The following is a 13,609-nucleotide window of genomic DNA, read 5'->3' on the forward strand; positions in this document are numbered from 1 at the left end:
AAACCTAGTAACCTTGGGATAGGTCACTACACCCCCCACTCGGCTCAAGTATTGAGGAGTAATGCCTTGCAGTTATCGTTTATTAATGCGGCAAGTACAGTTTCTTCAAAACTAAAAGCTAAAAACTTATGGTAAGAGTTCTTATTTGTTTTGCGCTGAATACTAAGACTTCATTTTATTGCAGGTAACCTTATGACTAACATATTTTAACGAAATAAAGTGTACTGTACATTGTTCCGTAAGTAGTACAGTTGCCTCCACTCTTCCTGGCACGGGGTTCCTGGTCTCCTTTAGTACAGTTGCCTCCACTATTTTCAATAGGAGGAGGCATCAAGTTTTATGGATTTTTAACCAAGAAATTTGAATGCTTTCTTATTGGCAGTTAAAGCATTTAAGAAATCGTTAAACTAAAACGATAGTCATGAGAGTAGGGTTTCACCGATATGGTTAGGGTTTCCTTTCTAAGGCTATCGATATTAATTAACCTCAACAAAAAGGTACTGACTTTCTTCCCTTTCCACCGGAATCGTTGACAAGTGCAGAAGTGTGCTCCTGAAAAAAAGAAAGAAAACTTGAAAAAAAAATCTGTGAAAGTTAAGAAAATAATTTCTTTGGACTCTTGCTAAGTAAAGGCGTTTAATCCTAGAAACGAGCAATCTTTCCAAGTCGCCATAGAGTAAAACCTGAAGAATCCCTTTGGCAAATTTCAGAAAATAAGGAATTCCTCTTAGCAACACGTAAAGAATTCCTTCCCCTCGAAACAAGAGGTAAGTAACAAGCTAAAAGTGTGTTAAAAAACAGACCTGTGAACAATTCTTTGGCAATTATTTAATTTAATTGCAAAATATGATTAAAAATTCATGTTTTCTGCAAGGAAAAGGCTGTAAAAGTAATAAAAATTGTGTTCTTAATTAAATAAGCTATTTTTTCGTGCATGAAAATTTGTGTATAACTTGCAGAAAATTGTTTGACTTGCAGAAGAAAAAAAGAAAAGGAAAAACAAAAACAAAATGACGTTCATAGAATTTTCAGTGAAAAGGAAAATTAAAAAAAGCTAAAATCAAAATGTCTGACCAAAGAAAATAATTAAAATAATAATAAAAACGATAAACTATAGAAAGAATAAGAACAATAAAAAGAAGATAATAATTATTAATAAATAATAATTATGAACGATAATAATAATAAATAAAATAATTATAAAACAAATAAAAAAAGCAAAGCTAACATTTATAAATTCTAATAAATAAATAATGTTAATAAATATAAATAGTATAACAATAGTATAACAAATAAATAATAATTAAAACAACCCTTTTTCTTATTCCTTTTGGCAGATTTTTCTAAGTAGCTACGAAAGATGTATCGTGTGAATACCCAAAAGAAACAAACTAAAGTATGGGTAAAATAAAAAAAATATAATATTTGAAGAACGAATTCCAAGGGAATTATTCTACTTACAGACTAACAAGAGCTTTGCAGATTACCAGGACGGCGCCTTGACGAAGAACCAGAAGCCGGGACCGAAGGCCAACGAAGAGCAGAGGACGATCTACCAAAAGCCAAGGGTTTACCAAAAGTCTAAGGCCAACCACAAGGCAAACATCAGCCAAGGACCAAAGAACAAGAAAGGACCAAAGACCAACGAAGGGCAAAAGATCAACGAAGGACCAAAGACCTACAAACTAGAAGCAAACATCAACCAAGGACCAAAGACCAACGAAGAACTCAAGACTTACCAAGGACCGCAGACCTACCAAAAGTCAAGATCCTTCCAAAATCAGAGATACAACGAGGGTAAAAAATACAATCAGGGTCAGCAGAACAAGCAGGGTAAAAATTTCAGACAAGGGCAGAACTACAATCAAGTGGATAACTCCAACTGGCGCCAGAAGGTAAATCCCGACGAGAAGTTTGATAATAATTTTAACCAAGGATCCAAGCCATACCAAGGACCTAAGACCTATCAAGCCCCCAAGACCTATCAATCCCCTAAGCCATACCAAGGACCCAAAACCTATCAAGCTCCCAACCCGTACCAAGGCCCCAAGACCTATCAAGGACCCAAGTCTGACCAAGGAACGAAGCAGTATCAAGCCTCCAAGCAGTACCAAGCCTCCAAGCAGTACCAAGCCTTCAAGCAGTACCAAACCTCCAGGATCTACAAGAAGCCGGGAATCTACGTGGAACCCTTGAAGTACAAGACCTACAAGGCACCCCAGATCACTGTGAGTGACCTGTGCCGCACCTTGACCGGCCTCAAAGCCATTGGGAAGACCATGGAGCAGATGAACACCAACAACAGCAATGACAGTGGCAACGTCGATAAACCCAACGATAATTCGGACCAGGACAAGTCATCGGGACAGGACAAGCACATCAAAAATGAGCCCTACTTTGCCAGCAACCTGGAATTTTATCCACATTTGCCGCAGGTTTACTATACCCAGGAATACCAGACCTATGCCAATGTGAAGGCCTTGGTGTGCCAGGGGGATCTTACCCAGGTGAAGCCGCCGGTGGATCATGACTATAATTTCGTCAAGGATTGGCGTGCCACCTTTCAGACCACTGAACAGCGTCAGGCCTATCTGCGCAATCAGCGGGCACTGAATGCCCAGCGTATTGGACGGGACCAATACCAGCGCCAGCAGCAGGAGCAGGATGAGGAGGAGCCCTCCTGCAGTGGGCCGCCGCCCATGGAAGACCGTTTCGTTCAAAATTGGCTAAAAACCTGCGAAGATTCGTATATGCAGAGGGCTCAAAACTTTCAGTTGGAGCTGGAGAAGCAGCAGCAGCGCCAGGACACCAAGGAGGGGAAGCAGGAAGAAGAGCAGAAGAAGCTTCAGGAGGAGTTTCAGAGACGCCGTCAGCAGGAGAAGGCTCACAACGAGATTATGGTTCGCCATCAGGAGCTGAAAGAGCTGGAGAAGCGTTTGGAAAGGGACACCGAGAAGCAGGAGCAGCTAGAGAGCCAATGGCAGGCGATGGTTGCTCAATATCAGGATAAGAAATTGATGGAGGCAGCCTGTGCTCGCCGCAAGTTGGAAATTAAGCAGCGCCTGGAGCAGATCGAGGCTTGTCGCAAGGAGCGCGATCTGCTCCAGTCACGGCTTAGCAATGAGGCGGCCAAGGCCGCCCGGCGAGTGGGGCAGGAGGCCACTCGGTATTACGAGGATCAGCAATATGATTTTCTATGCGGTCCCAAGAATGTGGAAGGCCAAGGTGATCCCTTCAAGATTTCCACTGCAGCGAGGATTCCTCAAGCCCCCTTGCCATCGGAGCTACCACAGCCAATGGCCGCCATGTTCAGCTCCCCGGGAAACGGAAATGGAAAGGAAGCTGAAACTGATTCTGGGAACGGCAGCAAGTACCCCGAGGAGACTGGTGGCGAAGCCTCGTCTTCATCTTCTAGCCAAATGTAGGGAAAAAAAACAATATATTATTAATTATAATATTAATAACCTTTCTCATTTGCAGTGGCGAATGGCTGAAAACCTGCCGGGAATCGTACCAATCGAGCAAATGGGAATTGCCTAGCCAGGAGCAGGACCTAGCATCTAAGAAACGCAAGCAGCAGGACGTAGCTGGAGACCAGAAGAAGCCCAAAAAGGAACCAGAGATGCGCCGTCAGCAGGATATGGTACGAAAGGAGCTACTGGAACGCATTCAGGAAGTGAAGGAGCTGCAGGAGCGTCTGGAAAATGAAATGAAGCAGCAGCAGGAGTGCATGGATAGCTCGCAGCGCGAGGAAATGGAGGAGTACAAGGCTCGCCGCCAGTTGGGTCAGCAGCGTAGGGCGGAGCAGATCGAGGCCTGTCGCCAAGAGCGCGAGCTCCTCCAGGCTCGGCTGCGCAATGAGCGTGCTAAGACTGCCCAGCGGGTGGGCCGGGAGACGCGTCGCTATTACGAGCAGCAGCAATCGGATATTCGCTATGGCTCCAAGGACTTTAACCTAGGTGGATGCACCACCAATTATGTGACCAGCACGGATCTGTCCAAAATGCCCACTGTGCCGACTGTTCCACGTGCCCCATTGCCATCGGAACTGCCACAGCCAATGGCCGCCATGTTGAAGGGAAATGGTAAAGCTTCGGCAGGAAAGGGAAACGGAAATGAAGATGGTGAGAAGTATCCCGAGGAGACTTATGGCGGAGAGGAGGATTAAACAAACAAATTTATACAATTAAAATGAAACAAAGAACACAAAAGAAGCAAATTTATACAAAAAACGTTTAACAAAGAACACAAAAAATATTTCAAATAATTTACTTAATATATTAATATATCAAAATTTATACAAATAACATTTTAAACATAAAATACTCTTAATACTTAATAATATAAAAAATAACTTATGGATATATTAAAATATTAATATTTATAAAAATAGCATTAAACATGGAATACATTAAAAATTAATATATTAAAATATAATATATATAATATATTTATTTTTTAAAATGTTTACAATTGAAATTAAACACAAATCACACCAAATATTAAAATATTAAAACTAATGTATGTAAAAATATATTAAAATTACACAGCACTGATGAACTGTGATTTCGTTTATGCAAAAACATATGTAAAACATAAAAACAAAAATAAATGAAAAACAAAAAAAATATAACACATACAAATAATGTGTTTCAAATATGCATTTATTAAGGTAAATACAATTATTATTATTATTTTAATATTATTAAAATATATATTATAATATATATATAATAGAAAACTCTTTACCCTCTCTATTTTATATTAATATATAATATATATTCTTTATAAAATAAATACAAAATTAAAATAAATCTAATAAAATAAGAAACTTTTTCTATTTTCTTCCCTTTATTTTATTTTATATTAAAATATAATATAAATATTAAGGAATATATTATATATTAATATAAAATAGTGAGGATACAAAGTTTCTTATTTTATTATAATTATATTATTATTTTCTATTAACTATATTATTATTAATATATACATTTCAGTATATGTACAATTACTATATCAAAACCAGAGTTTCCTTTAATATTATATCTTTATTATTATTTTATATATATTAAATTACTATTAATATATATTTTTCAGTACATAATTACTATCGAAAAACTCTACCCATATTTCAAGTGTTACCCTGCCTTTTCTAATAGTTTTTTTTCCAGTGTTTAACCATTGCCATTTTCTCATAAAGATTTTCAGAATATCATATCATATAAGCCACCCCACTCTATATGTTATTTGACTTTGTGGAGAGATTTGGCCATTGAGTTTCTGTGGCCTGAAGAGGGCTCGTTCCCAGCCTGTGATCTTGGCTGGCCAATTCCAGTTCGCAAAAACGACAACAATTATTGCCAATCGGCATTTGGTTCAAGACTTGAACTTCAAGTTTAATGCACTTTTTGCGCAGCAGCAAATTCCCCGACTATCTCATCTATGGGCTCTCTATCGCAATCTGACTTTGGCGGCATGCCGCCCATCCACCAAATAAAATAAAACCTAATAAAAATAATACAAAAAAAAAATAATAATAAAAAAAGAAACAGCAGGAGATACGAATGCGACATGAAAAGCTAAGTAAACATATTGTTGCTACTTGAGTTTTGACACAATTCGAGGACTGTCCATAGACGAAGGTGCGGTTGCAGTCGATTGAAGAATTCCCTGAAAGGAAAATATATATTTTTTATATTTACAAAAATTTTAAATTAACTAAAAAGAAGCTTAACAAAGTTAAGCAAAGCTTTTTTAGTAAAAAATAATTGTGGGATATTTTTAAAAGGGGTTTTTGGAGATTTTATATATTATATTTTTATTTCGGAATTTTATTTTTAATATTTAAAAAGTAAAAATTAGTTTTTTAATTTTTGAATTATTTATTTTAATTTAATTAAAATTGTTCTACGATTTTTAAAAGGCAAAAAAGGCTGAGTTTTCGCTTATAACAACTATAGCCTACTTTTGTGTGTATTTTTTAAGAGATTTTATTTAGCCCAATATTTTTTTTACTAAGTATTTAGTATTCTTTGTTTTTATATAAATTTATATAAAGTTTAATTCGAACATTTTCACTTATAAAAAACTATAGCCTACTTTTATGCATGTTTTCAGGAGATTTTATTTTACCTAGAATTTTTTAGAATTTTTTATCATTAGTATTTCGTATTAGTTTTCTTTTAAAAGATCAAAACTCTTAATTCTTGGTTAAATTTTATGCTGACCAGTGTCACAAGTTGCATTGTTTATCTATTGAGGTATGCCGCCATGCTACGATCTTCAGATAGGATTGACTTGCGAATCAGTGTTTACCCAGATTGTTCCTATATATATGTATATATATATATATATGTTATTACTAGTGGTCACTCGGCGGAGAGTTATGCGAGCACTGGAAGTGTGTGAAGGTTTTGTATTTGCCTGCTTAGGGCTGTTCAAACAAAACAGATTGCGAACGTAATTGTCCGCGGAATCGTCGTAGGTCACACTGTCTGTCAGATAATCGATAATCGGAGTCAGCGTTAATCATTTCAACGAATTTTCCAGAAGGTTTTAAAGATATAAAACATATAATTGGTTTAAGTTAAGCATATAGCAAACTTTTTATTACTAGGTAAATTTTGATATAAAATTTCTATAAAATATTTTTAAAATTTAAAGAAAATCAAGTTTTGTTTTACCTTTATTTCTAAGATTCTTTAAAGCCTCTATTTATATATAGATACTTGATCTTTGACCCCAATTGTTACGTTTCCCACACCGCCCAAAAATGAAATGAAATGGCGTATCTCTGAAGCCAATTTCCGTTTGGCCTCGCTTCCAGAGCTTCCAGAGCTCCAGAGCATCATTCTCCTAGCTACCAGATAACCCAAAGTGACCTCCAATTATGGAGCGTCTCCGGCGCCCCTCGGAAACAGAAAAAGAAACCAAAATCGAAATGGAATCTTAAGTGCTAAGACGCGCGATGCAGATACGGGTCCCAGGTCCAGATTCTAGATGTGTTGCACCTTTACCATCATTGCCATGGCCACTTTTAATGGCTTTTAAATTTAGAAATCGCACACTTTGTGTAGTTCAATGCGTCATTTGAGATTAGTGCGAGAGACGCAGAGACAAGTACACAGAACGAAAATAATGGGGTAAATATGAGATTTTATATAAGGTATTTGATTTTATTTTTATATACTTTTATATTATATATTTAATTATTATTTTCACATTTAAGTTCTTAGGAATTTTTGTAAATTTTATTTTGATTTTTTCCTTTTCTTTCGGTGTACTTTTAATGCGATTTTAATCACAAAAACTGGCAAATTCTGGGGTCAAGACCGATGTCCAACTGTAGTGCAATCTGGCAGACGCATGGGGAACTAATTAGACGTCGCCCAGACGCCAACAGAGATCAGGCAAATATATATATATATATATATATATATAATAAAGCGTCTCTATTGTTGTCAAGTTCGATCCGGATTTACGTATAGTTTTGTGAACCCTGAGTCATCAAATCAAGACTTATGCAAGTTTTACAAAAGTGATAGGTATCACGTAGTAGAGCCAATGTATGTTATATATATCAGACTATATAGCACGATCCACCAGCCCAAAGATGACGCAATGCCTGCGTTTGATTTTATATATTATAAATATATATTTATATATAAATACATATATTTTGTATCAAAACAAAGACATTGCACTCTCTACGATGTTTGTTTTTTCAAGATCTGTCATCTAATAATGATATATCACACAGGTCAGGGCCAGGTTTAATATCAAGGAACCCAGATTGGGTATTTCCAAAGTCAGGTATTAAGTTTAAACAAGAAAGGAAATCCTTTAAAAGATCCTTTAAAGATCTTTACAAGATCTTGTAAGATTTTCCCTTAACAACTCCTTCAACTTGCTTTTTATTGAGTTTGTTTCTGGGATTTTCTTGTTTAATAATTAATTCCAATTAAACCCAATTAGATTTGAAATCAATTTGTTTAATATTCCCCTCTCGTGATTAGATTAAAAAAAACAATATTCAACCACGTGCTGGATTTTGTAATCATGAAAGTTAAGTATTCCATGGATGTTCTGTCACAGGTGAAACTGATTGATCTACTGTCTCGAGTCTTGCGGCGCCAGTTCCGCTTTCTTTTTGATATTAATATAATATATACATTATTATAATATATATATACTTAAAGTAATATAATTTAAGAACCAACTGAAATATGTTTAATCAGAATCTGCGTCTGACCGCATTTATCATTTACTTGGACCAATGACAGCGCCCATTCTAACGTTTATGTATATATTTATTTTATTATTATTAATTATATTATTTTTTTTTATATATTTTATATACAGATTTATTTGGGGTATGCGGACCACGTCGATGGTGTTGGCTCGCCTAGATAATACGGATGTGTGCCCCGCGGCTTGGGAGAGGAGTTCGGTGCGCGGATGGGTAAGACGAGGGTGTGTATTGATGCAGGCCAGGGGCTAAGAATTTAAGGGGGGACTTTAGGTATAGATTCTCTTCTGATTTTTAAAAATTTTTAAGTCTCATATAATATATTTTCAGGAGCAGTTTTAGGATTCTTCTTTAGTAACTAAGCTAAGTATACCTGTGACTTTGTTCAATTGTGATTGAAGAGAGCTAAAGAGCTCTCTCTCTCTCTCAATCGAAAAATCCTCTCTCGTTCGCTACGAAGGGAGATTAAGTTTTCTAGTCTCTTGTCAAGCCCACCTCTGAGTCCCTGTTCACTAAGAAAAATCCCCTGGGACTTGGAGAGAGCTTAAAGAATACTCTCTTAAACGAAAAATCCTCTCTCGTTCGCCACGGAGTAAAATAAAGTCTTTTAGTCTCTTGCTAAGCCCACCTGTGAGTCCCTGTAGATCCTAAAGCTGAAGAACACTCTCTCAAGCGAAAAACCCTCTCTCGTTCGCTACTGAGTGCCAAACCCAGCTGTGAGTCCCTGTTGACCCTTATATAGAGAGCTTTAAGAGAACTAAAAAACACTCTCTCAAACGAAAAAATCCTCTCTCGTTCGCTACTTAAAGAAATAAAGCCTTCTATCCCCTTGGCAATCCCACCTGTGTGAGCCCCTGTTGCCCCGTATATATGTAGGTACTTTTAACATATAATCCCGTCCCATAGATAGAGATATGGTCAAGCAAATATCTGTGAGTAGTATGCAGTCGGCAGCGACTTCGACTGCGACGCTGGCAGCGAGCGCACCTGATAAGGGCTTATATTTAGAGGAGTCCGCTGGCGGGGCCACAGTTTCCCAGACGTAGCAGCCGCCGCCAGAGCAGGTGTCCCGCCCCCACCCAGAATCTAAAACCTAACGAGAGAGAGAGTGCTGCTCGACATGAAGCTGGAAGAGAAAAGCCGCGGCCAGGATCCGCCCAAGTACCTCAACGAGGACTTCTTCAAGGCCGCCTTGGAGGATGGTTTAAGGGACATGCGTGTGGACATCAAGAAGATTATCTTTGCCGAGAGCAGCGGCGGCGGTGGGGAAAACTATTGCAGTAAGATCTATAGGGCCAAGGCTCTGTACAGGAGCAGCAAGCGCCAGTTGGACGAGGAGCTGGCTTTGATTGTCAAGAGCATTGCCATTACGCCGGCCACACAGTTCCTCGAGGAGCTGGCCGTCTATTTGCGTGAAAAGATCTTCTATTTTGATGTCCTTGGCAAGCTGGAGGTCCTCATTGGCGATGGCTCCAAGTTCGGGGCCAAGTGCCTGTACACCACCCGCGAGCCCATCCAGACGATTGTCTTTGACGACCTCACCCAGTATGGCTACAAGCTGGCCAGCCGGCAGAGCGGCCTCAACGAGGAGCACTGCGTGGTGATACTGAAGAAGCTGGGCAAGTTCCATGCCAGCTCCATGCTGCTGGCCGAGAAGGTGAGTTGGTTATACTGATATATCTTATTTTTCTGAATTTATAATATATATAAAAATATAATTTACTGTCAATTTTCATATCGAAAGTGTCTGAATAATTTATTTTTTAGAGAAAACGCAGAAAGAGCTTTAAATTTTTTGTTTTAACAAAAAATTAATATAACTTTTGATACTATATTTTCATTAATTTTATGCTAAAAATATTTTAAGGGTTCTTATTTATTAAAAATTAAATTTAAATGTATATTAATTAGCTTTTCTTTTCAAAAATGTATGCAAGTTTCCTGGCTGCTTTAAAAACTAACAAAAAATTCCAAGATTTCAACAAGTTTTCAATAAGGAAAATGTCTAAAAACCATTTAACTTGATGGTTTTTTAATTTTAATATTTTACTAAAAATTTAAATATGCAAAACTCTGCTTACAAAACTTGAAATTGGTCTTAAGATTATTTTATTTATTTCTAAAACAACAATTTTTTAAACAATTGCTTGTTGATTCTTAAAAATATTCCTTTATTTGTATAATTATATTAAAAATTTCCATTTAAAAATTTAGTTAGTAAATTTTTAATATATGTTTTAATCTAAAAAGAAAAACAAATCGTACTTTGTTCTTCTTTGCCGTTCAATGACTTTTAAATTTACAAAAAAAGAAAACCTCAAAAGTTAAGCGGAAATGGAATAGCAAAGGTCAAAAATGAATTCAAGAATTTAAGAAATATATATAATATATATATATATATACTGGAATAAACTAGACACAAATGCAATCTTCAAGTCATGCTTTTTTTTAATTAAAAAATCAAAGAGAAATTAATAACAAATAATCGCCAAAGTGCAAACCAATTAAGAGAAGCCAAGAAATTGAGATTGTTAATTTACATTATAAATTTTAATTCAAAACAAACTGATCACGAGACTTGCTGTATTATATATGCTGTTTATATTTATATATATTATATATATATATTATATATTTAAATATTCTATTTATTTTATATAAAACAACAAAGTAAATTGAGATTATAAATTCTTTAAATCGCAATTTCATTTCGTATATTTTCATTAAACGCAATATAATAAATATAATCAAGATTAAATGGCATAGTAAACTTAATGAAATTCATTATTAAGGCATTTGGTATTTAACATTTTAATTCACAAAAGTCTCTGATGATTTTCCCCACTTATTATACAATTTTTATAGTCTACATTTTGCATTTGCTTTTATCAACAATTTTTAAATGAAATTAAAACAAATGTCAAAGTACAAATAATAAATGCATCAGGGTTTTTTTTTTTTGCTGACAAAGTACCCACGTCAACGTGTTGCTAAATGTGTTTTTTTTTTGTTCTAGAAATTGTAAGCAATATTTATATATATAAAAGAAATTATTTATTATTATCTGATTTCATAAAAAAAATTGATTTACATATTTCTGAGCTTAATAAATTTTACTTTTCCTTTCAAATAATAAAAAGAAATTAATTTTAAAGCTAAATTTGAATGCTAAAAATGTTTATTTAATTAATAAACCTAAATTTCAGCTTTACTTTTATTTAAAAATAAATAATTTAAGGTTTTAAATATTTAAAAACCTTTAAATTATTTAAATTTAAAAAGTTTTCTTATAAAAGAATATAATAAAAATAGAAATAAAATATTATTAATAATAAAAAAAATATAATAATTATATTTTAAGTAAATTTTATATAAATAAAATATTTTTAAAATTAAAAATAAATACTTTAAGGTTTTAAATATTTAACAAATTAAAATCATATAAATTTAAAAGGTTTTCTTACTAAACCATATAATAAAAAATATAAATAAAATATTATTAATAATAAAATAAATATAATAATTATTTTTTAAGTCAAATTTATGAGTTTAAAGTGCAAGTTTATTTATTTTATATTAGATATCTTTAAGCATTATCTTTAAAATATAAAAAAATAGTATCAGCCAACCCCTAGCTTGGTTAATAAAACTAAATTAAACCTATAAGCTATAATTTAAAAATTTTTAAAATTTATTTGCTTAGTGAAAATCTTGTTTATATTTTGTATTTCGTTTTCCTTTCTTTCTTCTGAACGTTTTCCATTCCCAAAAGCAAATGTCAAATCAAAATCAGAAATGGGTTAATATCACAATCTGTTTTCTATTTTCGTTTTATATTTATTTTATTGGCAATTTGGAATTTTTTTTTGCAGGAGCCGAGCGTCCGTGAGCACTTCACCAGCGGCATGCTGGACGAGAACTACATAAGGACCAACGAGCGATTCATCACCTTCATGACCCTCCAGTGCCGCACCCTGGCCAATGTGGTGGCCAAGTGGCCCGGCTACGAGCTGCTGGCAGAGAAGCTGCATCGCCATTGCGATGACATCAAGGAGAATCTGGTGATGACCGGACGACCCCTGCCTGGCGAGATCACGGTCCTAAATCATGGCGATCTCTGGGTGAATAACTTTATGTACAAATACGATGATGATCAGCCCACCAAGCCCATAGATGCCATCTTTGTGAGTTCATATTTCTATATTTATATATATTTTTTATATATTTATTTTGAATTTATTTGAAATATTTCCTAACCCCCCAGGTGGACTTTCAGAACAGCTTCTTTGGCAGCCCTGGCTGCGACATCAACTTCTTCCTGAACAGCAGCGTCCAGCTGGACGTGCTCATCCACCGGCGCGAGTTCCTTATCCAGACCTACTATGCCTCGCTCCGCGAGAGTCTGGAGCGGATGCACTCGACCTTTGTGCCCAGCTATGCAGATATTCAGCAGGAGATTCGCGCCAGGGAGCTTTATGGTTTCTTCTCCTCGTATGCCTTCCTGCCGATGGTCACCATGAAGAAGGAGGACTCGTATGACATCAGCATCGAGGCCCTCACGGATCAGGACTTTGCCAAGAAGAAGGTTCAGCTGATGTTCTCCTCCAATCCCCGCACCACGGACACCCTGCGCTATGCCCTGCGCCGCTTCGATGAGCTGGGCATCTTCGATTGAGGAGGAATCTTGAGGAGGAAGGGTGTGGGAGGAGTGGGAGTGGGAGAAGTCCTGGCCTCGTCCTGCCATCGTTGCATAGTCTTATTATCGCTTTCCTTTGCTATGGCTTTTTTTTTGTTTTTGTTTCTTAATCGTATTTAGATTTAAGGCAATTTTATACATTAAATATTATATCTACTCGTAAATAATAAAAAGAAGCTGCCTATTTCGGGGTGGCACTTTCACAAAGAACTAAATGGAATTTTTTTGGAATTATTTAGGGTTTTTGTTTAATGATAAATAATAAAAAACTAAAATCACAAGAAAAAATTGGACTTCATTTAAGTTCATATTTAAAAAAAATAAAGCTCTATAAAAAAAACCTAGAAAATTTCGTATTTTGATTTAATGACATTTTAAATATCAAAATATATTATAATAACATAAAAAATATTATATTAATATCAAAAATATTTTAATGCCATAAAAAAAATCGAAAAAAAATAAAAAAATGAATAAAAATGTATACAAAATTATTAATATTATATTTTATTTTTAATAATTTTAAAATAATAAATTTAATAAATTAAAAAAATAATATTGCTCTCTAGAATATCAAAGAAATTTCGGATTTTAGTTTTCTGACTTTTAAATATAAAAAAAAATTTAATACCCTAAAAACATTGACAAAAAAATATAAATAA

At 35.0% G+C, this 13,609-nt stretch overlaps 2 protein-coding genes across 3 annotated transcripts; both read left to right on the plus strand.

The window, feature by feature from the left end:
- The first annotated feature begins 507 nt into the window (after positions 1-507).
- LOC108075988 (interaptin-like) lies at positions 508-4,486 on the plus strand. 2 transcript variants are annotated; one of them, XM_070288353.1, is made up of 4 exons: positions 508-767; positions 1,338-1,402; positions 1,464-3,421; positions 3,481-4,486. In XM_070288353.1, exons 2-4 carry the CDS (start codon positions 1,361-1,363, stop codon positions 4,166-4,168), a joined length of 2,688 nt encoding a protein of 895 aa, XP_070144454.1. In that variant the 5' UTR covers positions 508-767; positions 1,338-1,360; the 3' UTR covers positions 4,169-4,486. The 2 variants fall into 2 exon arrangements, with proteins under 2 accessions (XP_070144454.1, XP_017024129.3); XM_017168640.3 differs by having other exon boundaries at positions 1,338-1,396; positions 3,481-4,485.
- A 4,788-nt stretch (positions 4,487-9,274) lies between these two features.
- On the plus strand, positions 9,275-13,162 carry LOC108076002 (uncharacterized). The gene is made up of 3 exons (XM_017168656.3): positions 9,275-9,908; positions 12,124-12,435; positions 12,516-13,162. Exons 1-3 carry the CDS (start codon positions 9,372-9,374, stop codon positions 12,924-12,926), a joined length of 1,260 nt encoding a protein of 419 aa, XP_017024145.1. The 5' UTR covers positions 9,275-9,371; the 3' UTR covers positions 12,927-13,162.
- The last annotated feature ends 447 nt before the right edge of the window (positions 13,163-13,609 follow it).

This window comes from Drosophila kikkawai, chromosome X, assembly GCF_030179895.1.
Source record: "Drosophila kikkawai strain 14028-0561.14 chromosome X, DkikHiC1v2, whole genome shotgun sequence".
Classification (NCBI taxonomy): Eukaryota; Metazoa; Arthropoda; class Insecta; order Diptera; family Drosophilidae; genus Drosophila; species Drosophila kikkawai.